This window comes from Schistocerca piceifrons, chromosome 5, assembly GCF_021461385.2.
Source record: "Schistocerca piceifrons isolate TAMUIC-IGC-003096 chromosome 5, iqSchPice1.1, whole genome shotgun sequence".
NCBI classification, from domain to species: domain Eukaryota; kingdom Metazoa; phylum Arthropoda; class Insecta; order Orthoptera; family Acrididae; genus Schistocerca; species Schistocerca piceifrons.
In genome coordinates this window covers 672608607-672634986 of record NC_060142.1, presented here as the reverse complement: position 1 = coordinate 672634986, position 26380 = coordinate 672608607, and the positions used below count along the sequence as shown (strand labels likewise).

The window sequence follows — 26380 nt, the reverse complement described above, 5'->3', positions numbered from 1 at the left end:
ACAGTTTTTATTTTTATTCGTTTTCTGCAAACATTCGAAATCACTCGAGAACACTCAAAAAAATCATAAAAATGTTAGAATGCCATGCTAAAGGGTACTTTCGAATGCTCAAAAATACTCCCCAGTCTTCAAATCTACTGAAGTATTCATCACAACCCTAATCTGAAATTAAGTACTCTGCCAATCACTTCTCTTCTTTATACAACACTGAGAACACTCCAAAACATTCAAGAACATTTTTTTACAAAAATTGGAAACTTTCCAGAATCTTCTAAAATAAATAACATTCAAGAATATTTTAGAAATGCTGTTTTTTCTTTATCTTTACTTGATATTATTTTCATTCTAATTATATTGTTTGATAACTGTTCACAACCATTTCTTGTTTTGAATTTTTAAATTAATATCGTTAACTACTTAATTTCTTGCTGCTAAAATCGCTCTTTCGAATAACCAACTTGAGTAATTTTGAACAATGTTCACAATAACTTTATCTAATAATTCATTTTTTCTGTTGACAATGTTATTTAAATTATTTACAAGCTCAATCTGGCTACTTACATGATCAGTTAGGTGGATGCCTCCACTAATTTTTAAGAGTTTTTCAACAAAATGTTTCACTACTTCATCATTGGGAAGTTGAACTCTCATGTTTGTTCTTAACTCTACATCCCTCACTAGATACCAACAAAATGATTTCTTCAAACACGCATTTCATCTGCTGGAGTTGATTTTAGAATAATTGGAAACATTTGCCAAAAATGTCCATTACATGTAAATAATGCAGTTCCTATTACTTCCAGATTACCTCGGAGATCTACAACATTCTACAATCTTTTGGAAGGTTCTATGACATTTCTGAACATTCTCCAATGTACTAGAACGAACATTCTGGCCAGTCTCGGCCACTTCGGCACTTGACTTCAAGCTACTTCACTGTCTTCTCATAAGAAGTCATCTGGCGTGATGCCCTCTTTTGATACCTATATCTTCAAACCCAACCCTTGCAATTCCAAACCAAACCTTATCATGGACAGGGGATGTAGGGGCTACCATATCATATAACCCCGTGGAGCTCCAGGAGCGTGTGGTCGAGTTGTAGCAGCATGCACAGGAAAGCCACACTAAGACTTATTACGTCACTGCGAACAAATGCCCTCTTTAAACACACATAGCTTCTTGATAACTAACCCCATAGTTCCAAAATAAAACCTCCTTCAAGGATGGGGAATGCATCATTACCACACCATATAACCCTCTGGGGTCAGTGAAATTCACTTGCAGAATTTTGGTATCTCACACACACACACACACACACACACACACAAACCAACTTTTATTATACAGGGTGTCCCATTTATCTTGACCACCCTAAATAACTGTTTGTCCAGATGCAAATTACAAAACGTTTCAAGCAAATGGTCTTTAGCCCTCAGGGGGACATCAATCAGCATGATTGTCTTCATTGTAGCTTTGTTTTTTACAAAGATGGGAAGAGCGGTATGACTTTTTTAAATGGCACACTGTATTTTTTATTTGGTAATTCATTTCCTCTCCTAAAGACCTATTCAAAAATGTATTACAGTGTACCATTTACTGAAACACAACCTTATTAATTACAAAACACAACACTGACTTTGAGCCCAGGATCACAAACTCGTCCACTTGCTGGAGTTGTAAGAAAACAAATGAGAACCAAGTAAAAACATAACACAAAATTGACTTTGACTCTCCTGTATCATTGCCCAAGAGTAGAACATTCAAAGGTACTCAAAGTGATGACCCCAGACACCGATACACTGGTGCACTCATTGAATGAAAGAATTATTTACTGCTTCCAGTGTTGCCTGGCTGAAGATAATTACAAGCAAGCACAATACATTCGTGCATGTCCTCTGAATTTATTGGAATGTCGCGTTAGACAACATCTTTAATGCATCCCCAAACAAAAAAGTCCAGAGGATTTAAATCAGGATACCTAGCAGGCCAAGCAGCTGTTCCTCCTTGACCAATCCATCTGGCATGATACCTTCGGTTCAGAACACAACATGCATGCCAGGCATCATGTCCTGGACACCAATCATGTTGATACCACACAAGCATTCTGGTTCTTAGCAGCATTTCATCCAGAAGAGGAGGAAGAATTCGTATGAGGAAGTTGGCATACTCTGTGCTGTTTAGACTACCATTGAAGAAATAAGGACCAATAATTGTAGTACCAAGCATCACACACCGGATGTTAAATCTCCATTGACGCTGATGTTCCACCTGTCTAAGCCATCGTGGGTTATCGCTGGAACAATAATGCATGTTCCTTTGTTTGAGAAGGAACATTCATCGGTAAATTGAACATTGGAGAAGAAGAAGTTCGGGTTGGCGAGGATTTGCCACTCTGCCCACTGACAGAACTGTACATAATTCTGGAAATCGTAGCCATGCAATTCTTGATGTAGGTGTAAATGGCAAGGATGTAAGAATACGATGTACACTGGTTTTAGGATTGCTAATCTCGTGTTCAAGCTGTCGTGCGCTCACATGTGGATTCATAGCTGTGGAAATGAGAATAGTAACATCGGCAGCTTCGTCTGTGAGAGTGCTACGACAATTGAGTTGTCGTGGGTCGAAACTTCCCGTTTCCTGAAACGTCGCAACAAGACGAGAAAACATCCATCAGGAAGGTGGGTTCTTGTCAGGATATCGCTCTCTGTGCAGTTCCGCTGCCTGCGTAGCATTTCTCCTACCTTCAACAACAACAATAAAAGAAACATTACATTGATGCAGTTTGTAGGAACGACAGCCTTTACTGTATGCCTACTCTACACAATAGTATTTAAAAGGATTAAACTACTGTACCAAGTGTACATGTACATAAGAAAACAGTATTGCAATTACTGTTCTGCTAACTTACATTCCCCATAGATGAGCAGCATTTCTACCTTCTCTTCATTGGTGTACATTCTACTCATACAGCTCTTCAATTGACGATGGTTGACAGAATGACAGGTCTGCATTCTACTTATGTTTACATTTGTCCTCTGTCAATGTCAGCATGTGGATGTGTTCCATTACCCCGAGTACCTGCACTAAGTGCTGGGAGCATCAACGTCAATGCTGTGTTATGTAATTAATAACGTCGTCTTTAAGTGAATGGTGCACTGTGATACATCTTTGAATCGGTCTTAAGGAGATGAAATTAATTACCAAATAAAAAATACAGTGTGCCATTTAAAAAAGTCATACTGCTGTTCATATCTTTGTAAAAAAAACAAAGCTACAATGAAGGCAATCATGCTGATTGATGTCCCCCTGAAAGCTAAAGAACATTTGCTTGAAACATTTTGTAATTTGCATCTGGACAAACAGTTATTTAGGTTGGTCAAGATAAATGGGACACCCTGTATACACTGATTAATTCTTTACATCACTGGCTAGGTGGGCACAGATTTTTATGGCAGAGTATCTCTCTCTCTTTTCTGTGCCACACTGTGACAGAGGGTGTGTGTAATCACTTGGTTTTTCATGTCCTCCATGCTGAAGGAAATCCCGAGAACCTGAATTGAGGTAGATACCACCATTAGCTTCATCTACCATGTGCAACAGCATATCAAGAACATGATGTTATTTATTACCACAGTTTACAACAGCAAAGGGATGGGCTATGGAGCAGTAAACAACAGGTCAGCAGTCATACCATCTAGTGTCACCACCTCATTCTAAGGTAAAGAAACAACTGCTCCACATAGTTAACTCTTCTCAGACAAACACTAGCAAGGGCACACAAACACAGCCATCGGATGTTCCAAATATTGAAAAATGTCATCTAGACTGGAAAGTTGAAGTATGCACAGTTATAGGCTGATGGCAATGGTACAAGCATGTCTAAGTGACATAAGACAAAGCATGTCACTCATTAATCAGCACCCATTAGGCAGATGGTGGAATTAATTTCTTGGTTGGTTGGTTGGTTGGTTTGGGGAAGGAGACCAGACAGCGTGGTCATCGGTCTCATCGGATTAGGGAAGGATGGGGAAGGAAGTCGGCCGTGCCCTTTCAGAGGAACCATCCCGGCATTGGCCTGGAGTGATTTAGGGAAATCACGGAAAACCTAAATCCGGATGGCCGGACGCGGGATTGAACCGTCGTTCTCCTGAATGCGAGTCCAGTGTCTAACCACTGCGCCACCTTGCTCGGTTTAATTTCTTGTTGAGGATGTTTACACAGTATGAAATGGGGCTCATGATACGCGTGCCACTGCCTGTCACCAGTGAATGATACAGCAACTTACTGTCAAATTGTATGCTCCTGTTGGTTTGTCTGCAGCAACACAATATACCATTTCACTGTTCACAAAATGTGTCAATGATTTCAGGAACATTCTACACACATGAGAATGATTGTGTGAACCTACAAGTCACCTGAGCACAGTACTACTGCACATGCGCAATACCATGAGAGCTAGGTGTCTTTATTTCCAACGGTTCTGCAAATTTGGTCAGTAGTTGTGTGTCTCTAATACCAGAGTGGGGATGCTGGATCTTGGTTTACACCTTTATATTTCCAAATATGCTTCACCGATATATGATTTCATACCTTTACATATTCCTTTATATTATAATTTTAACCATGCTAATGGTAGGCAAGTTGCCAACTGTGGCAGTGTATGATTGTTACTAAACGGCTACCTCGGGGGTGGGGGATACAAGTAGGTGTGTGAGGGGGGGACGACGACGACGTGTGTGTGTGTGTGTGTGTGTGTGTGTGTGTGTGTTTTTTTAGGGCTCAAAACTGCTATGGTCATTAGCGCCCGGTCCGGGACTTAAGAAACAGTAAAAAACCGAAAATGGAAGCCAGCAGCAATGGTAACAAAAGTCATAAAATTGGAGAAACTAAAAACAGAAGGAAGGCTTAAATATCCTCTACAGAAGGGGTTGGTTGTCCCCAAAAAAAGCTTCAAATGACTGACGTCATTTCACTGGCACCAATAAACTCGAGAACGCGATCGGCTGAGTGCGTGTCATCTGCTAAAATCGATGATATATCAGGCGACAGCTGTAGACGGGAGCGTAACGGATTAAAATAGGGGCACTCAATTAAAAGGTGTCTTACCATCCACAGCTGAGAGCAGTGGGGACAGAGTGGGGGAGGATCGCCGCTTAAAAGATGTCGATGGCTAAAGAGACAATGCCCTATCCGGAGTCTAGTTAAAATAACCTCCTCCCGACGACGCGTTCGGGAGGAAGAGGTCCAAGCACAAGGAAGAGCTTTCACGTCCCGCAATTTATTATGGGGAAGTGTCGACCAATGTGCGTGCCATAAAAGAACAACACGACGACATAAAACGCTCCGTAGATCGGCGAAGGGAATCGATTGAATAGCTGGCCGAAGAAGAGAGACTGCAGCCTTGGCTGCTATATCGGCCGCCTCATTTCCACAGATACCAACGTGTCCCGGGAGCAAGAGGAACGCCACTGAGACGCCCCCCAGGTAGAGCAAGTGCAGACAGTCCTGAACCCAGTGGACCAGAGGGTGCACAGGGTAAAGAGCTTGGAGACTGAGGAGAGAGCTGAGAGAATTTGAGCAGATAACGTACTGTATCCGCTGATGGCGGCGGATGTAGTGGACAGCCTGGAGAACAGCGTAAAGCTCCGCAGTATAAACCGAACACTGGTCAGGGAGCCGAAAGTGATTTGGGGTGTCGCCAACAATATAGGCACTCCCTACACCTAACGATGTTTTCGAGCCATCGGTGTAAATAAATGTGGCTTCCTTCATTTGTGCACATAGAGCAGCAAATGCCCGACGATAAACAAGTGAAGGGGTACCATCCTTGGGAAATCGACAAAGGTCACGGAGCAGGCAGATCCGGGGACGGAGCCAAGGCGGTGCTGTACCCCAAGTTGTCAAGAAGGTTTTAGGAAAGCAGAAGGAAAGAGAACGGAGCAGTTTACGGAAGTGGACTCCCGGTGGTAGTAGGGAGGAGGGGCGGCCTGCGTACCCTACATCAAAGGAGGCACCGAAAAAAATGTCATGGGCTGGATTAGCAGGCATGGAAGACAGATGGCTAGCATAACGGCTCAGAAGGACTGCTCGCCGATTGGACAGCGGAGGTTCAGCAGTCTCAGCATAAAGGCTTTCCACAGGGCTGGTGTAAAAAGCTCCAGACACTAAACGTAATCCATGGTGGTGGATAGAATCGAGACGCCGAAGAATAGACGGCCGAGCAGAGGAGTAGACTATGCTTCCATAGTCCAATTTCGAGCGCACTAAGGCGCGATAAAGGCGGAGAAGGACCACTCGGTCTGCTCCCCAGGAGGTACCATTCAGGAAACGGAGGGTGTTGAGGGATCGCAGACAGCGAGCCGAAAGATAGGAAATGTGGGAGGAACAGCACAGTTTTCTGTCAAACATAAGACCCAAGAATTTAGCGACGTCCGAAAACGGAAGGTTGACAGGTCCTAGATGTAAGGAGGGTGGAAGAAACTCCTTACGTCGCCAAGAATTAACACAAACGGTCTTACTGGGAGAAAAACGGAAGCCGGTTTCAACGCTCCAAGAGTGGAGGCGATCGAGACATCCTTGAAGACGTCGTTCAAGAAGGCTGGTCCGTTGAGAGCTGTAGTAGATCGCAAAATCGTCAACAAAGAGGGACCCCGAGACATCAGGAAGGAGACAATCCATAATTGGATTTATGGCAATGGCAAACAGTACAACACTCAGCACGGAGCCCTGGGGTACCCCGTTTTCTTGGGAGAAAGTACGGGAGAGAGTAGTGTTCACCCGCACCCTAAATATGCGCTCTGCCAAAAATTCGAGAAGAAAATGGGGCAGCCGACCTCGAAAGCCCCAAGAGAATAGTGTGCGGAGGATGCCTGTCCTCCAACAGGTATCGTGTGCTCTCTCCAGATCAAAAAATATTGCTACTGTTTGGCGTTTCCGGAGAAAATTGTTCATGATGTAAGTGGAGAGAGCAACAAGATGGGCAACTGCAGAATGATGCTTTCGGAATCCGCTTTGGGCAGGTGTTAAAAGACTGCGGGATTCCAGCCACCAAGCTAAACGGTAATTCACCATATGCTCCAAAACCTTACAGACACTACTCGTGAGAGAAATGGGGCGATAGCTAGACGGGAGATGTTTGTCCTTTCCAGGTTTCGGAACAGGAACGACGATAGCTTCCCGCCATCGTCTGGGAAAAGCACTGTCGGTCCAAATTCGATTATAAAGGCGAAGGAGGTAATGCAGACTATGTGTTGATAAATGCAGCAACATTTGGACGTGGATACCATCCGGTCCTGGGGCAGAGGAGCGAGAAGAAGAGAGTGCATGTTGGAGTTCCCGCATGGAGAAAACAGTATTGTAGCTTTTACGATTTTGAGAGGAGAAAGCAAGATGTTGCACTTCCGCTGCACGTTTCTTCCGAAGAAACGCTGGCGGGTAATTTGAAGAGCTCGAAATCTCAGCAAGGTGCTGACCCAATGAGTTAGAAATTGCGACGGGGTCCACTAATGTATTATGCGCGACAGTGAGCCCGGAGACCGGGGAGAAACTAGGCGCGCCTGAGAACCGTCGAAGCCGACTCCAAACTTCCGAGGAGGGAGTGAAGGTGTTAATTGAGCTAATAAAGAATTTCCAGCTTGCCTTCTTGCTATCGCGGATGACACGACGGCATCGCGCACAGAACTGCTTATAGCGGATACAGTTGGCCAAAGTAGGATGGTGGCGGAAAACGCGAAGAGCACGTCGCTGCTCACATATTGCGTCACGGCATGCCTCATTCCACCACGGAACTGGGGGGCGCCGGGGCAATTCGGAGGTGCGTGGTATTGAACGTTCCGCAGTTGTAAGAATAACGTCTGAAATATGAGTGACCTCATCGTCGACGCTAGGAAAGTGACGGTCATCGAATGTCGCTAGAGACGAAAAAAGTGTCCAATCGGCTTGGGCAAACTTCCAGCGTCGCGGGCGCATATATGGCAGTTGAGGCTGCAGTCTAAGGACACATGGAAAGTGGTCACTCGAGTGCGTATCATCAAGGGCGAACCATTCGAAGCGCCGAGCTAGCAGAACAGTACCAACCGCAAGGTCCAAATGAGATAAAGTTGTCGTGGAGGCAGACAAAAATGTAGGGACCCCAGTGTTGAGGCAAACTAGATCCGCTTGGTGGAAGACGTCTAGCAATAGTGAGCCATGTGGACAAGGATGTGGAGATCCCCAAAGCGGGTGGTGGGCATTGAAGTCCCCAACCAGCAAATAGGGTTTTCAATGGTCATTAGCGCCCTGACTACTCTAAGAATGCACCGCGAGGCACAAGTTGACCACAACAACTAAAAGGGAAAACACGATAAAAGACAGACTGACAGGCATAGGATTAAAAAACAGCATCATCAAATGTCCTTAGCGAGGTGTGTCAAATTGATAAAACGAAGAACACGAGCAGCTGCTCGTGGGTCATCCGCTAAAATGGCATCGAAAGTATTTGGCAGGTTAAGATCGAGGCGCAGTGTGTTAAGATCTGGACAGGACATTAAAATGTGTCTAACCGTCAGCAAGTGCCCACATGGGCAGAACGGCGCCGGCGCAGCCGTCAGCAGATGGCGATGGCTGAACCGGCAGTGTCCAATTCTTAACCGGGCTAAAACGACCTCCTCCCGCCGAGAAGGGCGTGAGGAGGACGTCCAAGCCACGGGAAGAGGTTTTAAGGCCCGAAGCTTGTTGTCGGTAAGTGCAGCCCAATCGGCATGCCACAGAGATAAGATGCGCCGACAAATCACCCTGCTAAAATCGGACGAAGGGACGCAACAAGAAGCTGTTCGAGGCTGGAGGACCGCAGCCTTGGCCGCGGCATCTGCAGCTTCGTTCCCAGGGATACCGACATGGCCCGGAACCCACATAAAGCTAACTGGAGAACCGACGTCCACCAGCTGCTGAAGAGAGCGTTGGATCCAGTGTACGAAAGGGTGAACCGGGTACGGATCACTGAGGCTCTGGATGGCGCTCAGGGAATCTGAGCAGATGACATAAGCAGAATGTCGGTGGCGGCAGATGTAAAGAACAGCCTGGTAGAGGGCAAAGAGCTCAGCTGTGAAGACCGAACAATGGCCATGGAGCCGGTATTTGAAACTTTGTGCCTCGACAATAAAGGAACACCCGACCCCGTCATTGGTCTTAGAGCCATCTGTATAAATGAAAGTCATGTCGATGAACTTCGAACGAAGTTCCAAAAAACGGGAGTGGTAGACCGAATCGGGGGTGACCTCTTTTGGGAGCGAGCTGAGGTCAAGGTGAACGCGGACCTGAGCCTGGAGCCAAGGTGGCGTGCGGCTCTCGCCCACTCGAAAGGTTGCAGGGAGGGAAAAAGTAAGGTGTTGAAGGAGGCGACGAAAGCGAACGCCAGGGGGTAGCAGGGCAGAGACATACAACCCGTATTGACGGTCAAGAGAGTCGTCAAAAAAGGAACGATAAGACGGATGGTCGGGCATTGACAGTAGCCGACAGGCATACCGACAAAGCAGTATATCGCGCCGGTAGGTGAGTGGCAATTCGCCAGCGTCAGCATGAAGACTCTCTACGGGACTGGTATAAAATGCTCCAATCGCAAGTCGTAAACCCCAATGTTGTATGGAGTTGAGGCGGCGTAAGATGGATGGCCGTGCAGAGGAGTATACGAAGCTCCCATAATCCAGCTTGGAGCGGACGATCGACCGATATAGACGAAGTAGGACGGTTCGATCCGCTCCCCACGACAGACCACTGAGAACACGGAGGACATTTAAAGAACGGGTACAACGGGCGGCCAAATATGACACATGTGGAGACCAGCTAAGTTTCCTGTCAAATGTAAGGCCTAAAAATTTGGTTGTCTCCACGATTGGGAGAGCAACGGGACCGAGTCTTAAGGACGGTGGGAGAAACTCTTTGTATCGCCAGAAGTTAATACAGACCGTCTTCTCGGCAGAAAAACGGAAGCCATTGGCGACACTCCAGGAGTAAAGACGGTCAAGAGAACGCTGAAGACAGCGCTCCAGGACACGTGTACACTGCGCGCTGCAATAGATGGTAAAATCGTCCACGAAAAGGGAGCCTGATACATCAGCTGGGAGGCAATCCATTATTGGATTGATCGCGATGGCGAAGAGAGCGACGCTCAAAACTGAGCCCTGTGGCACCCCATTCTCCTGGCGAAAGGTGTCGGACAGGACAGAACCCACACGTACCCTGAACTGTCGATCCATTAAAAAGGAACGAATAAAAAGAGGGAGGCGACCGCGAAGGCCCCATGTATGCATGGTGCGGAGGATGCCCGCCTTCCAACAGGTGTCGTAAGCCTTCTCCAAATCAAAGAACACAGCCGCGGTCGGGCGCTTCCGCAAGAAGTTATTCATAATGAAGGTCGACAAGGTAACCAGATGGTCAACAGCAGAGCGGCGCCTACGAAATCCACATTGTACATTGGTAAGTAGGCGTCGAGACTCGAGCAGCCAAACCAATCGAGAGTTAACCATTCGCTCCATCACTTTACAGACACAGCTGGTAAGCGAGATAGGTCGATAACTGGAAGGCAAGTGCTTGTCCTTCCCCGGCTTAGGAATCGGTACAACAATAGACTCGCGCCAGCATGCGGGAACATGTCCCTCAATCCAGATGCGATTGTATGTACGAAGAAGAAAACCTTTACCCGCAGGAGAAAGGTTCTTCAGCATCTGAATATGAATAGAATCTGGCCCTGGAGCAGAGGACCGTGATCGGCCAAGTGCGTTTTCGAGTTCCCGCATGGTGAATGGGGCATTATAACTTTCACAATTCGAGGAGCGGAAGTTAGGTGGCCTAGCCTCCTCTGCCTGTTTGCGGGGGAGGAAGGCAGGGTGGTAATGAGCGGAGCTCGAAACCTCTGCGAAAAAGCGGCCGAAGGCATTGGAGACAGCCTCAGGGGCCACAAGGACGTCATTCGCGACCTTAGTGCCAGATAGCCGGCGCAGGCTACCCCAGACAACAGAAGAAGGAGTAAAACTGTTGAAGGTGCTTGTGAAAGCAGCCCAGCTGGCTTTCTTGCTTTCTTTGATAATACGACGACACTGAGCACGTAATCGTTTATAATTGATACAATTCGCCACTGTAGGGTGGCGTTTAAAAGTGCGTAAAGCACGTCGACGAGCACGTAAAGCGTCTCTACATGCTGCGGTCCACCAGGGGACCGGTACGCGACGTGGAGAAGAAGGAGGGTGAGGGATGGAATATTCAGCAGCAGCGAGAATGACTTCCGTGAGGTGTGCGACCTGACGATCGCAGCTTGTAAAGGTTTGATCCTGAAAGGTCGCCCTGGAAGAGAAGAGCCCCCAGTCTGCCTTGGAGATGGTCCAATTAGAGAAGCACGGAGAGGGGGTATGCTGCAGGAGATGGATAACACACGGGAAGTGGTCGCTCGAATATGTATCAGAAAGTGCATACCACTCAAACCGGCGTGCAAGTTGGGGAGTACATATAGAGAGGTCTAAATGGGAATAGGTGTGAGATGTGTCCGAAAGAAAAGTAGGGGCGCCAGTATTGAGGCAGACAAGATCGAGCTGCTTGAAAAGGTCTGCTAACAAGGAGCCCCTCGGGCAGGATGCTGGAGAGCCCCAAAGGGGATGGTGGGCATTGAAGTCTCCAGTTAACAAAAATGGTGCAGGTAGCTGAGCAATAAGTTGCATCACGTCTGCCCTGGTAACGGCAGATGACGACGGAGTGTAAACGGTACAAAAGGAAAACGTAAAAGTGGGGAGAGTAATGCGGATGGCAACTGCCTGCAGGCCGGTGCGCAACGTGATGGGATCGTAGTAAATATCATCCCGGACCAGCAACATAACCCCTCCATGAGCTGGGATACCTACCACAGGGGGTAGGTCAAAACGCACAGAGGTGTAGTGTGCCAAGGCAATTTGATCGCATGGGCGTAGCTTCGTTTCCTGGAGGGCTACGACAAGCGGATGGTGCAAGCGGAGCAGCAACTTCAAGTCCTCTCGGTTGGAGCGAATGCTGCGAATATTCCAGTGAATAAGTGCCATCGTAAGAAAAGAAAGATGAGAGAAGTGGTCACCTCGAAGGCCGCTTAGGGCCTGGCTTCGAGCGAGCACTGCCGCCGCTATCAGTAGGCGGACAGTCATCGTCCATTGGGTCTATAGGGTCATCGGCCATCTCGGGAGGATGGCCGGGAGGGGGAGCTTCCTCCGCCAGTGAACGGCCAGATGTACGGCGACCAGCGGTGCGGCCAGGCGAAACGGATGACGGCCTGGGGCGGCAGCCACTGGGTGGCGCAAGAGAAGAAATGCGCCGTGGCGGGGAAGGAGAACTGTGCTTCCTATGCGCCTTTTTGGAAGGACGTGTAGTGGAAGTACCGGTCGAAGGCTGGGAGGTCGAGGTACGGAGGAAGTCTGCACGGGATGGTTCCTTCTTGAAGGCCCGTGCATCTGACTTCGGTGTCTTCGTCTTAGCAGAAGCTGAAGAAGGTGCTCGTGGCTGTGGGGTGATGGGAGGAAGAGGAGACGTCGACCGCGCGATCTTAGCACTGGCCGAACGGACGACCGTGGTGCTGAAGGTCAGATCGCATGTCTGGGTTGCTACCTCCCGGGTAGTCCGAGGAGAGGCGAGGACAGTACTGTATTTCCCCGCTGGGAGCAGCGTGGGCTTCCTACTAGCCAATAGCTTGCGAGCAGCCGAGGTGGACACTTTCTCTTTGACCCGAATTTCCTGGATACAGCGTTCTTCCTTATAGACAGGACAGTCGCGGGAGGATGCGGCATGGTCACCCTGACAGTTCACACAACGAGGAGACGGAGGTGGACAGTCACCCTCATGGGCATCCCTGCCACAGGTGACACATTTAGCCGCATTGGAACAAGACTGTCGAGTGTGATTGAAACGCTGACACTGGTAGCAGCGCGTAGGTGTCGGGATATAGGGGCGAACAGAAATAACCTCGTAGCCCGCCTTGATGCGCGATGGCAGCTTAACACTATCGAAGGTCAAGAAAATTGTCCGGGTCGGTACCCTATGGACAGCCGTCACGCCCTGCTCAGCGAGGAATGATTGAAGCTCCTCGTCAGTCAATCCGTCGAGGGAGCCAGTATAGACCACACCTCGGGACGAATTCAAAGTTCGGTGGGCCTCCACCCGGACAGGGAACGTGTACAGGAGGGTGGCCCGAAGCAGTTTTTGTGCCTGAAAGGCATTCTCAGTTTCTAGTAATAAGGTGCCGTTACGCAACCTGGTACAGGATTTGACAGATCCGGCTATGGCATCTACGCCCTTCTGAATAACGAAAGGGTTGACAGAGGAAAAATCCTTTCCGTCCTCAGTTCGAGAAACTACGAGGAACTGTGGGGCAGGCGGTAGTACTTTTGTCACTGTTGGCTGGTCACGTTTCCGTTTTTGGGTCGAAGTCGAAAGAGATGGAGTAGAATCCATTGCGGAGGAATCCCCCATGATTGCCAGCGTCTCCGATGGCGCGCTCCTTCCTTGTGGGGACCCTCTCAGAGGGCACTCCCGCCTTAGGTGAATGTTCACACCTCAGGTCACACCTCCCGAGAAACAGACGGAGGGACCAATCGGCATGGTCAGAAGGTATCAGCTCAGGCAATCACCCCTCCCCGGGCCTGGCCTTTACCAGGGGGTACGCGCGTGCCTTACATGTCTACCCAGGGCGGGGACTTACGTGTTACCCCGTCACCGGCTACGCGTGCGAACGCGTGGGTCGGCCTTCAGGCATGCACAGGGAGGAAGGAAGAAGAGGAAAAAGAAGAGAGAGAGGGAGAAAGAGGACAGACTGTCTCAAACGCCGAGGCGGAGACCAGAGAAGGCAAGGAGAAGAAGGCAATGAGAAGGCAAGGGGAAGAAGGCAATGAGAAGGCAAGGAGAAGAAGGCAATGAGAAGGCAAGGAGAAAAAGGCAATGAGAAGGCAAGGAGAAAAAGGCAATGAGAAGGCAAGGAGAAGGCAAGGGAAAGAGTAAGGAAGACAGTGAGGTGGAGAAGAGCAAAGAAAGGAACCAACAAAAGGAAGGAAGAAACGAGAAGTGAAAAAACCAAAAGGACCACGATGATAGGTCGTGGAACCGTCCGTCTCCGGACGCAGGCGCGAACTACCCCCGTGAGGGGGATGGACTCCTTTTAGTCGCCTCTTACGACAGGCAGGAATACCGCGGGCCTATTCTAATCCCCGGACCCGCAGGGGGGAAATAGGGGGGTGGAAGCTGACCAAGAAGATGAAGGAGATCAGCTCATGCCATTGGTGTGGATGATGGAATGTATACAGTACAAAGAGAGAATGTGTATCCAGAAAGGGAAAGACGGATGGCGACAGCTTGGAAGGAAGTGTTTAAGTGGATTGGGTGATAATGGAGAGTATCATGGAGAAGAATCATGAGTCCTCCATGGGCTGGAGTGCCTTCAACAGAGGGGAGATCATATCGAACGGACTGAAAATGAGGGAGAACAAAGCGGTCATGGGGACGCAGCTTTGTTTCCTGAAGACAGAAGATGACTGGCGAGTGGGATCGTAAGAGGACAGACAATTCATCCCGATTGGCTCGAATGCCGCGGACATTCCAGTGGACAATAGACATAGGGTGAACAAAAAATGGAGGAATGCGACCAAGGGCGCCGTCAACTCAACGACTGCTCAGAGCTTGCGACCGACAGCATGGAATGGCATTCAGCCGAATTCAGAAGATCCTGATCCATAGGTTGTTCAGGAGCAGCTCCTGCCACCAGCGATTGGCTGGTTGATCGGCAGAACCATGAAGGGTGAGCCATAGAGTGGGCTGGTGAAAGTGGTGAGGTTGAACGGATGATCTTTGCGCTGGCCGATCTGACGATCGTGGCACTAAAGGTGAGGTCGCAAGTCTGCGTGGCCGCCTCCTTTGTTGGCCGAGGAAAAGCAAGGACAGTGCTGTATTTTCCTGTCTGAGGCACGGTGGGTTGTCGACTAGCGAATAATTTTCGAGCAGCAAAGGTCGACACCTTTTCCTTCACTCTGATTTCCTGGATGAGCTTTTCATCCTTAAAAATGGGCCAATCTCGAGAGGAAGCAGCGTGGTCACCCATACAGTTGATGCAGCGAGGGGATGGAGGTGGACAAGCACCCTCATGGGCATCCTTGCCACACGTAACACATTTGGCCGGATTGGAACAGGACTGGCTGGTGTGATTGAGCCGCTGACACCGATAGCAATGCATAGGGTTTGGGACGTAAGGGCGAACAGAATTTATCTCATAGCCTGCTTTGATTTTCGATGGAAGTTGAACTTTGTCAAATGTCAAGAAGACAGCACGGGTTGGAATGATGTTCGTGTCAACCCTTTTCATAACTCTATGAACAGCCGTTACGCCCTGGTCAGACAAGTAGTGCTGAATTTCTTCATCAGACAATCCATCGAGGGAGCGTGTATATACGACTCCACGCGAGCAATTTAAAGCGCGGTGCGCTTCAACCCGGACAGGGAAGGTGTGGAGCAGTGAAGTACGCAGCAATTTTTGTGCCTGGAGGGCACTGACTGTTTCTAACAACAAGGTGCCATTCCGTAATCTGGAACAAGACTATACAGGACCTGCATTTGCGTCGACACCTTTCTGAATAATGAAAGGGTTGACCGTGGAGAAGTCGTGACCTTCGTCGGACCGAGAAACAACAAGGAACTGTGGTAACGATGGAAGAACTGTCTGTGGCTGAGACTCAGTGAACTTACGCTTGTGAGCAGACATAGTGGAAGGTGAGGAAACAATTGCGGAAGAATCCCCCATGATTACCGGCGTCTCCGATGGCGCGCTCCTCCCTTGTGGGGGCCCTCTCTGAGGCCACTCCTGCCTTAGGTGATTGTTCACACCTCAGGTCACACCTCCCGACAAACGGACGGAGGGACCAATCGGCACTTTCGGAAGGTATCAGCTCGGGTAATCACCCCTCCCTGGGCTTGGCCGTTACCAGGGGGTACGTACGTGTCCTACCTGTCTACCCGGGGCGGGGAATTACGCGTTACCCCGTCACCGGCTACGCACAAAAATGCGTGGGTCGGCCTTCAGACACGCACAGGGAGGAAGAAAGAGAAAGGGAAAGGAAAGAAGAGAGGTCTCAAACGCCGCAGCGGAGAAAATGGTAAAGAGAAGAGGTAAGGAAAGGGAAGGACAAAGAAAGGAAGAAGACATACAAGCAAAGAAGGCGAAGAATGCGTTACATTTACGAGCGTCCGTCTCCGGACGTAGGCACAAACCATACTCCCAGATGGGGAGAAAGGGAAGGAAAGAGCCAGAGGTGAGGGGAGGAGGGGCGAAGATGGGGGATGGAGAAAGATGCGGAAAGGGAAGGTATGCAGCCCGGAAAGGACAGAAGGCCACATTAGCTCGGGGTCCCGTGCTCGCTACGCACGTATCCACAAAAGAGTTGTGGACCCCCTGGCTGTGTGTGTGTGTGTGTGTGTGTGTGTGTGTGTGTGTGTGTGTGTGTGTGTGTGTGTGGGGGGGGGGGGGGGTTAAGTGTGTGGAGGGGGTGCGTGTGTGTGCATTACACTTATTGTCAGGAAAGCAGTACTGTGGGAAAAGAAAAACTAAGCAGGTGGTTGAGGGCGGCGTGGTGACCAAAAGGCCCGAATACGTGGGCAGAGGGGGACGGGGGCCCGAGTACGTGGGCACGGGGATAAGGGCGCCCGAGTACGCGGGCACAGGTGTAAGGGCGCCCGAGTACGCGGGCACAGGGGTAAGGGCGCCCGAGAATGCGGGAACAAGGGTAATGGCGCCCGAGTGCGTGGGCAGAGGGGTAAGGGCGCCCGAGTGCGTGGGCAGTGGGGTAAGGGCGCCCGAGTGCGTGGGCAGTGGGGTAAGGGCGCCCGAGTGCGTGGGCAGTGGGGTAAGGGCGCCCGAGTACGTGGGCGCAGGGGGAAGGGCGCCCGAGCACGTGGGCGCAGGGGGAAGGGCGCCCGAGCACGTGGGCGCAGGGGGAAGGGCGCCCGAGCACGTGGGCGCAGGGGGAAGGGCGCCCGAGTGCGTGGGCAGTGGGGTAAGGGCGCCCGAGTGCGTGGGCAGTGGGGTAAGGGCGCCCGAGTACGTGGGCGCAGGGGGAAGGGCGCCCGAGCACGTGGGCGCAGGGGGAAGGGCGCCCGAGCACGTGGGCGCAGGGGGAAGGGCGCCCGAGCACGTGGGCGCAGGGGGAAGGGCGCCCGAGCACGTGGGCGCAGGGGGAAGGGCGCCCGAGTACGTGGGCGCAGGGGTAAGGGCGCCCGAGTACGTGGGCGCAGGGGTAAGGGCGCCCGAGTACGTGGGCGCAGGGGGAGGGCGCCCGAGTACGTGGGCGCAGGGGGAAGGGCGCCCGAGCACGTGGGCGCAGGGGGAAGGGCGCCCGAGTACGTGGGCGCAGGGGGAAGGGCGCCCGAGTACGTGGGCGCAGGGGGAAGGGCGCCCGAGTACGTGGGCGCAGGGGGAAGGGCGCCCGAGTACGTGGGCGCAGGGGGAAGGGCGCCCTTACACTTTTCATACGTCCAAGACTACAATGTCAATCATGTTGAACAGTAAGATGTAAATTTAAATTGAAAGTGACAAAATGAGAACACAATAGACAAACTACTCAAACACAATTTAGCAATCTGAATTATGAAATGCTACAGAGATAAGAGCCAGAAAATCTACTGTACACTTAAACTTGTCAACAGCGAGCATGCATCTGATCAGAGGTGTGATTATTCTAATCGTCATCACTCAGAGGGCTTGGAGAGCCAAGTGAACTTGTCTAATTGCTAAAGGAGAACCCAGGGGCTGCACTTAAACTTGTCAATAGCACGTGGGGAAAAGAGGATAATGACCAGTTAACCCACCAACAGAAGTCAACAGGTTAACAATGAAAGGTTATTCTCCAAAGTAAATAATGGATTTCAATCTTTTTACACTTCTACAGGTTTTCTCTTTGCATTAATGTCACACTGCATTGAAGGGGAAAATATGACAAATGTCATTTGAAACTTTAGCATAAAAGTAAATTCCTGTTGTGATTAAAATTAAGTCAGTGTTTGACTTTTCAGTATGGAAGAGAATTAGAGAAGCAACTGGTGCTCTCATCTGGTTTTTCTACATATTCAGTGCTCATTTTCTGCTTTCACTTTAAGCACTGCAGACAACCACGACTTGCAGAACTGCCAGCATTCTGCACTGGAAATTTGATCAATTCATACTGTCAGTATACAAAGTTGTGTGTGAAACGCGAAACTAAAATATTATGCTCCAAAAAGGCCAACGTAAGATACAGATGCTAAACTGCATAGTGTCCTTTACTTTTTCAACTCTTTGCTAGCTATGGATTCTCAAGTTGCTGCCAGTAACACAGAAATAAAATGAGTAGTATCACCACTCACCGAACATGGTAAACATCTGCTACACCATTAATTGTCCGAGATGCCTCCTTACATACAGTAATGAATGATCCCAACTTCTTGTACTGTGTCAATACGACGAAGAGCTTGTTTCTGAAACAAAATTTTTTTAGTCATTTTAATTCTATTAATCTTGTTTCTGTCTACATATTTTTCAGACAAGACATAAATTCAGCTACAAACCAATCCATGACAACCAAGTAAAATCACATTCTTACACATGTAAACAATACAATTTACAGTCAACAAACTAATTGTTAAACATTTGCATACCACAAAAACTTCAAACATTTGACATTCCCTGTTTGTCTCAGTAGAGCAGTGCTTACTGTGGCTGCTATTGCAAATTGATCAATGAACGAAATATGTTTCTTTTACCTCAACATTTAATCTTGTGTCTGCTGAAATTAAGGCTATGTAAGTATCATCACAGAAGATTCACAAATGTAATACTAACAAAATGATATTAAGTCTGAAGCAAACCAAAATGTTCAAAAAGGGAGATGTGTTCTGAACTTTATTTGGGGTCACTCAGACATACTATTTCACAAAACAGAAATCAACCACAAATAAGAAAATTGTTTAAAAATTTGTGGTCAGCTGCTCCAGCATCTAAGCAATTCTAAAACATAATCCAGTCACAGGCATCTATATAAGCAGTTATAATCACATCAAAATATGTTAACTAATGAAGGGATAGGTTGATAGGACACATGCCGAGGCATCAAGGAATAATTAGTTTGGTTACTGAGGAAAGGGGGTAGAGTAAAATCAAGGTATGAATATAGTAAGCTGGTTTAAATGGATGTAGGGTGTATTTGTTATGCTGAAATGAAGATGGTTGCATAGGATTGAATAGCATCTCAATTTTCTGCGTTTACTAAGTAGTAACATCAAGAATTATTTTACATGAATTATACATGCTGTTTAGACACTCAAAGCATACAGCAAATATAAATCCCAAGAAGTTACATTTTCACCTGCAATATTCTACAATCAGCACCACAACATGAGAGAGCTGAAAAGAAAACAGTGCCTAAGCTTATTCTCTGGTTGTTTCCTGCTATGGCAGCAGTCCATACACGATTAGCAATCAGTTATTTTGTTATTCTGAATGAGGTAAAGTTTGCCACATCACAAAGAGCTTTATATTTCATCTCTTATAATCACTATGTTAGGCTAATTCAAGACATTCATTACAAAACGGCGGGTCCCTACCTAAGAACTGTGTTTGGATTTCTTGCCATTCCATTTGTGTATGGAGCATGGAAAGAATCATTGTTAAATGTCTGTGTGCACTTTCAATTAAAATAATCTTGTTCACATGATCCCTACACAAGAGATACATAGGTATATTCCTAGATTCAGGATTTAAAGCTGGTTCTTGAAACTTCGTAAGTAGGCTTTCTTGGGATAATTTAAGTTTCTCTTCAAGAATCTGCCAGTGCAGTTTCTTCAGCAACTCTGTAAGACACTCCCATGGGTCAAACAAACCTCTGACCATTTGCGCTGCGCTTCTCTCCAGTTTCCCCTGCTAGCCCGATTTGGTATGGGTCCCACACACTTGACCAATACACTAGAATGGGTCAAATGAATGATTTGTAAACTATCTCCTTTGTAGACTGATTGCATTTTCCTAGTTTTCTACCAATACACCAAGGTCTGCTGTCTGCTTTACCCACAGCTGAGCCTATTTCATTGTTCCACCTCACATCCCTACTAACTGTTACACCCAAGTATTTATATGATTTTCCAGATTCCAGCTGTGACTCACTAATAATATTATTTGGAGGATTTTTCATATCGTAACGTGCACAGTTTAATGTTTTTGAACATTTAACCCTACAACCACCAAGCACGGGCCAAAACTGCCCGTAAAAAGGCACATTTTGCCAAGCATGGACAAAAATTGCCTTTACATTTTTCTTTTATTAAATTTCAGTTGGCAATCTCAAATGTGAGTTTTACAGCGTCTTGTTGAGAGTAATTGTTGAGTCTCACTTTCATTGTTGATTACTACCCATTAGTATTAGCAACTAATTTGTTTGTGTGGCCATTCTTCGCAGCAAGCACAGAAATATTTGCTTTGTAAATAAAAAAATGCCTTCTCCTGCTGCACTGTGTTTTATTCCCCCAGGGGTCTTTTGTCTTTTTTCACTTTAAGGTATCATCTTTGAGATTTAACCAAACAACATGGGATACACAATGAACTAAAAGTAGTTATATTTTGAAGTTCAAAGTTGATCAAATCTCTATGTTGGCGACAGAAGACTGACAGTGCACCAGAACATCTAGAACAAACAAAATGAAAAGTGGGAAGAAAAATGTTTGTAACATAAAAGCATGCTTATGTTTCGTAAATAGAGTACTAGAGCAACCTCCAGCATGTGACCGGATGAGAAGAAATGAAGATGCCAACTAAAAACACAAAGAACTGTTGCAAGTAACCACGTATTTACATAAAAAGCGAGAGGTGAACTGTTTTATAATCGACAAATAATACGTAACAAGAGAAAAGTGTCCCACTTATGACGCCTTAAAGTGAAAAAAAAAGGTGAAGAGCATCTGGGAGAGGAAAAAAATACAGTGCAGCAAGAGAAGGCATTTTTTATTTACAAAGCAAATATTGTTATTAGCAATTTGTCACGACGGAGCAAACATTTTCCTTGTAAAGTAGATTTTCTGAAATGAGTTTAGAGGCTTCAACGATGCAGAACTTCTTGCAGAACTTTTACCTGGCTATGAATTATCCGATTTCAGTAATTTTGAGTTGGATCACACGGACATAGAAGCGAATAATGAAGTAGTGAAAGATGAAGAAGAAACAAGCCATGTAGGTAATGCTACAAACAAATATGTTAGAAGTTCTGGTAGAGTGTATCTTGCAGAAGCCCCAAGGCATTGTAAAAGGGATTTTGCCAACACAGTCTGTGAACATCAGGGAATAACTACTGCTGGGAAAGTAACAAGTATACGTGAGTCATTCAAGAAATTTTTCACTCCTGAAATAGTACACAAATTGTTGACCATGCAAATGAAGAAGCTGAAAGAAAACAATTACCCCCTGCTAGCATTTCTGAAATACACTCATGCTCATAAATTAAGGATAATGCTGATACATGGTGAAACAATGCTCTGGTGGGCAGTTTTCGGGTTTAAATCACCTTGGGGTATGACCATGCGGTTGCACGGTGGCACTGGCAGCAGTCCACATACGCAGAGGTGTGTGTCAGAGTAAGGTGCAGCGAGTAAGTGTGCAGACATTTTCAGACGTGCTAATGGTGAATGTGCGCTGAAAATGGCTCAAAGAACACATATTGATGACGTTATGAGGGGTAGAATACTAGGGTGACTGGAGACTGTTCAAACACAGCATGTCGTCGCACGGGCCTTCTGTGTGCCACAAAATGTGATCTCAAGATTATGGCAACGATTCCAGCTGACCAGGAAATGTGTCCAGGTGCTACAGTATGGGAAATCCACAGTGTAAAACACCACAAGAAGACCGATATCTCACCATCAGTGCCTGCAGACGGCCACGGAGTACTGCAGGTAGCCTTGCTCGGGACCTTACCGCAGCCAATGGAACAGATGTCTCCAGACACATAGTCTGCAGACAACTGAACAGACATGGTTTATTCGCCTGGAGACCTGCAAGGTGCATTCCACTGATCCCTGGTCACAGGAGAGCACGTAAAGCCTAGTGTCAAGAACTCACTACATGGTCATTGAAAGAGTGGTCCCAGGTTATGTTCATGGACGCATCCAGGTATAGTCTGAACAGTGATTCTCGCTGGGTTTTCATCTGACGTGAACCAGGAACTAGACACCACCCCTTAATGTCCTTGAAAGGGACCTGTATGGAGGTCGTGGTTTGCTGGTGTGGGGTGGGATTATGATTGGAGCACGTACACCCCTGCATGTCTTTGACAGAGGAACTGTAACAGGTCAGGTGTAGCAGGACATCATTTTGCACCAGTATGTCTGCCTTTTCAAGGGCGCAATGGGTCCCACCTTCCTCCTGATGGATGATAACGCAGGTCCTCACCGAGCTGCCATCGTGGAGGAGTACCTTGAAACAGAAGATATCAGGCGAATGGAGTGGCCTGCCTGTTCTCCAGACCTAAACCTCATCGAGCACATCTGGGATGCTCTCTGTCAACGTATCGCTGCACATCTTCAAACCCCTAGGACACTTCAGGAGCTCTGACAGGCACTGGTGCAAGAATGGGAGGCTATAATCCAGCAGCTGCTCGACCACCTGATCCAGAGTATGCCAATCCGTTGTGCGGCCTATGTACATGTGCATAGTGATCATATCCCATATTGATGTCGGGGAAACAGTGGAGTTTTGTAGAACACGTGTTTCGGGACGGTTTTCTCAACTTATCACAAATACCGTGGACTTACAGATCCATGTCGTTTGTGTTCCCTATGTGCCTATGCTGTTAGCGCCAGTTTTGTGTAGTGCCATGTTGTGTGGCACCGCATTCTGCAATTATCCTTAATTTATGAGCATGAGTGTATATGCTTTGATAAGAATTTTAATTCTAATGGGAACTAACCAGGACACCAATATTTCTTTAGCTAACTTATGATTAAATTTGTTGGGAAGAGCCAAATAAAGAGGAACTATGTGTAAGCCAAGAGCATATCAGCTACTGAAAATTCTTTGCTTTGATGTTAAAGGCATCAGGGCAGAAAGACATATAAGAAACAAATTTTCACCACTGTGTGAATTATTTGAAGAATTGAATGGAGTATTCCCAAGGTACTTCAGAAGTGGACCTCATAATACAATTGATGAAATACTACGTCTTTACAAATGTTGTCGTCCTTTTACAGTTTTCCTTAAAGACAAACCTGGAAAATATGGTATACTTGGTAGAAATCTTAGAAGTATAACTGAACGATACATAGTAAAGATGGAAGTGCATACTGGAAATGTAGATCTGCCTGTGAATGAGGTCCTCTTGAGATTGTGAAGAGACTGGTGGAGCCAATAAAGAATACAGGCTACAATATCACAACTGACTGTTTCTACACTTCTGTGGAATTGGACATACGGTACAAAGATTACAAACTTACGATGTTTGGGACACTCAAATCCAACAGAAAACACACAATGCAAGAACTTAGGATGGGAGTAGACAGAGAGCCACTTTCCTCCAAATTTGCATTCACAGATAAGTCTATTAAGAAGCCTAAATAACAATTGTCTCTTACATCACAAAGGAAAACTAAAAAAAATCTGTTGATGCATAACATTGTGAAGCGGGAGCAGACATTGATACACCAAAAAGTAAACCCATATTAAACCATAATATAAGTCCACTAAGGGAGGAGTGGATGCCATAGATCAAATGACCAGGACATACTCTAAGTTGGCCACTTCCAATGATCTACAGCCTATTTGATACAGCTGCAGTAAACTCATACATACTGTTCAAGATGAATGTGGCTAAAAGAATGAAGGTAAATCAAACACTAGAAAACTGTATATCCAAGAATTAGGCTTTGAACTTTTGAAACCATATGTAGAAGAGTGGTCCAAGGACTTAAAAGGACTCTGGCCACCTATTTTTTGCGCAATGGGAGATACCCTTGGAAAGAAACTAGAGGTAACCAAAATTTCTGCATATGAGGAACTAACTAGGAAAGCAAGATGCTAAATATGCTTGAAGAATGCAAATAACCAGAGCACCAGAGGCAACATCACGAAAAACAAGTTAACATGTACAGGTAAATTTCTTCTGTAAATGACAGTATTCTCTCCAAGTGAAGATTGTTTTTCGAAAGTTTTCAACGTACCATAACCTATACTTGTGCAAGTGTTTTGTTTCTGTTTTTGAAACTTTCCTTCAAGGAGAAAACTGTATTATTCAGTACGTAGATCAAAGATGCATAGAAGCTCTGGAAAGCCTGACTATTCGAGTACAGACTTTATGTTTCTAGTTTATACAAACTTTCACTGTCCAATATATCTCCACTGTTGTTGTTATATTCACCATACATGTTCAAAAAATTCTGTTTTTAGTTATGTTGTCATTATTTCCTGTTAAACTGGTTTCACATTGGAAACACAATTACTTAAAATAAATACATATTAATAGGATTTACAGCTTATTGTAACACAGGCAAAATTTGCCCTTGGCTGGTGCTCCTTGTAACCTAATATACGTTAGTACTCTTAGGGTTAAAACAAGCTGCCAGCCATTGCACGGCTTTGAAATCTTATCAAGGTCTGACTGATTATTTGCACAGCTTCATTCAAATGTACATCACTGTAGACAACTCCACCACCTGCAAAAAGTCTTAGCTACTATCAATATTGTCCACAAAATCATTAACACACAACATGCACCGAAATCCATGCTCATTGGCTGGGAGGAGGTCATTCTTTTTGAGATACTTGATTACGTTGGAGCTCAAAATATGTTCCAAGTTTCTAAAACAAAAATGGATGTCAAGGAATTGGATGGTAGTTTCTGCTAATCTTCTTGTAGACATACATGAACTGAGCTTTCTTACAACTACTGCGCAAAGTTTTTTGTTTGAGGGATCTATGATAGACCATAGTTAACAGAGTGGCTAACTCAACTGTGAATTGGGTACAGAATTTAATACGAATTCCATTGGACCCTGGAGCTTTGTTCAATTTTAACAGTTTCAGCTGTTTCTCAATGCCACAGACACTATTTGTTTCACTCCTCTTTTCAGTGGTACGAGAATTAAGCTGGGGCAAAACTCCTGGGTTTTCCTTTGTAGAGGAATATTTAGAAAGAGGATTAAGATTTCAGCCTTTGCTTTGCTTTGCTACTCTTAATAGCAGTTCCAGTCCCGTCCGCAAGTGACTGGACACTAAATTTGGTGCCACTGACAGCCTTTACATATGACCAGAATTTCTTTGGGTTTTGTGAAAGATCATTTGACAACAATCCGTGATGGTAGTCACTGGATGCTTCACACATTGCTCTCTTCACTGCCAAATGTTTTTCATTCAGTATCTTTCTATCTATAGCACCATACTTTGTTTCATACCTATTATGCAGTAGTCTGTGTTTCTTTAGAAGTTCCTCTATGGTGATTGTATACCATGGAGTACCTCTCCCATTATGAATTGTTCTACTGGGAACCTATCCATCCAGGGTATAGTGAACTATTCTTTTACACTTGAGCCATAGCTTGTCTACATGCTACTGACCAGAGGGAAAAGCTTCAAGTTTCTCATTTAGGTATGACACTATTATCTGTCTAGTCTGCTGAACATGTAAATCTTCCTGCTTGTTTTCGCTGCCCTTTGTGTTTTGGTATTCATTAAGTGGGTCCGTGAGCTAATGCTTGTTGAAATGCTCATTACCAACTAAAATGTGCCTTTTTCAGAAGTGATAAAGTTAACCCAGGTGAGCAAAAGCTATGTTTGTTTGGTATGAGGAAACCAAATGAAGAACACATTTGTTGACACTTTCTCTGGCAGACTGGTTGAATCTGCATGTGCAACAACCTCATTGGCTAACTTCAATGCTAATTAAATTGGAAATGGTACAATACATTCACTTTTTTTCTTAATAATTATTTCTCAGCACAACCTATCCTGCAGTACCATTACAAGCTTTCCAGACTATACCGCCTGTAAGGGCAAGCTTCCATGGTAAATTCTGTAACTTGGATTTTAATTTAAAACTGTTTTACAGACCAGTACAGTACAAGTGTGGCACAATAACCAGCCACAGCACAGTTGTGATTTCTCATTAAAGATACTGTGGTAGGCATTCAGTGCATTTTGGTAAGAGCTGCATATGCAAGCATTGCATTTGTGTACCATTTAGGGATGAGTGGATTTCCCTAAGTAAAGAAGAGACGATTTACTGAGGAGGACATGCAGGTCCACTTGTACATTGCACAGCGTTTCTGGACTGCTCTAAAGCACTATATGATGATTATGGAAACTTTTTCCAATGTTAGGATGTAAATAAATGTGAGAGGTCTACCTGGT

General features: G+C 46.3%; 1 protein-coding gene across 1 annotated transcript; it reads left to right on the top strand.

Annotated features, from left to right (window-relative positions):
* The first annotated feature begins 1223 nt into the window (after nt 1-1223).
* Nucleotides 1224-17533, top strand: LOC124799194 (elastin-like). The gene is made up of 3 exons (XM_047262728.1): nt 1224-1263; nt 16546-17245; nt 17290-17533. Exons 1-3 carry the CDS (start codon nt 1224-1226, stop codon nt 17531-17533), a joined length of 984 nt encoding a protein of 327 aa, XP_047118684.1.
* Nucleotides 17534-26380: the final 8847 nt, after the last annotated feature.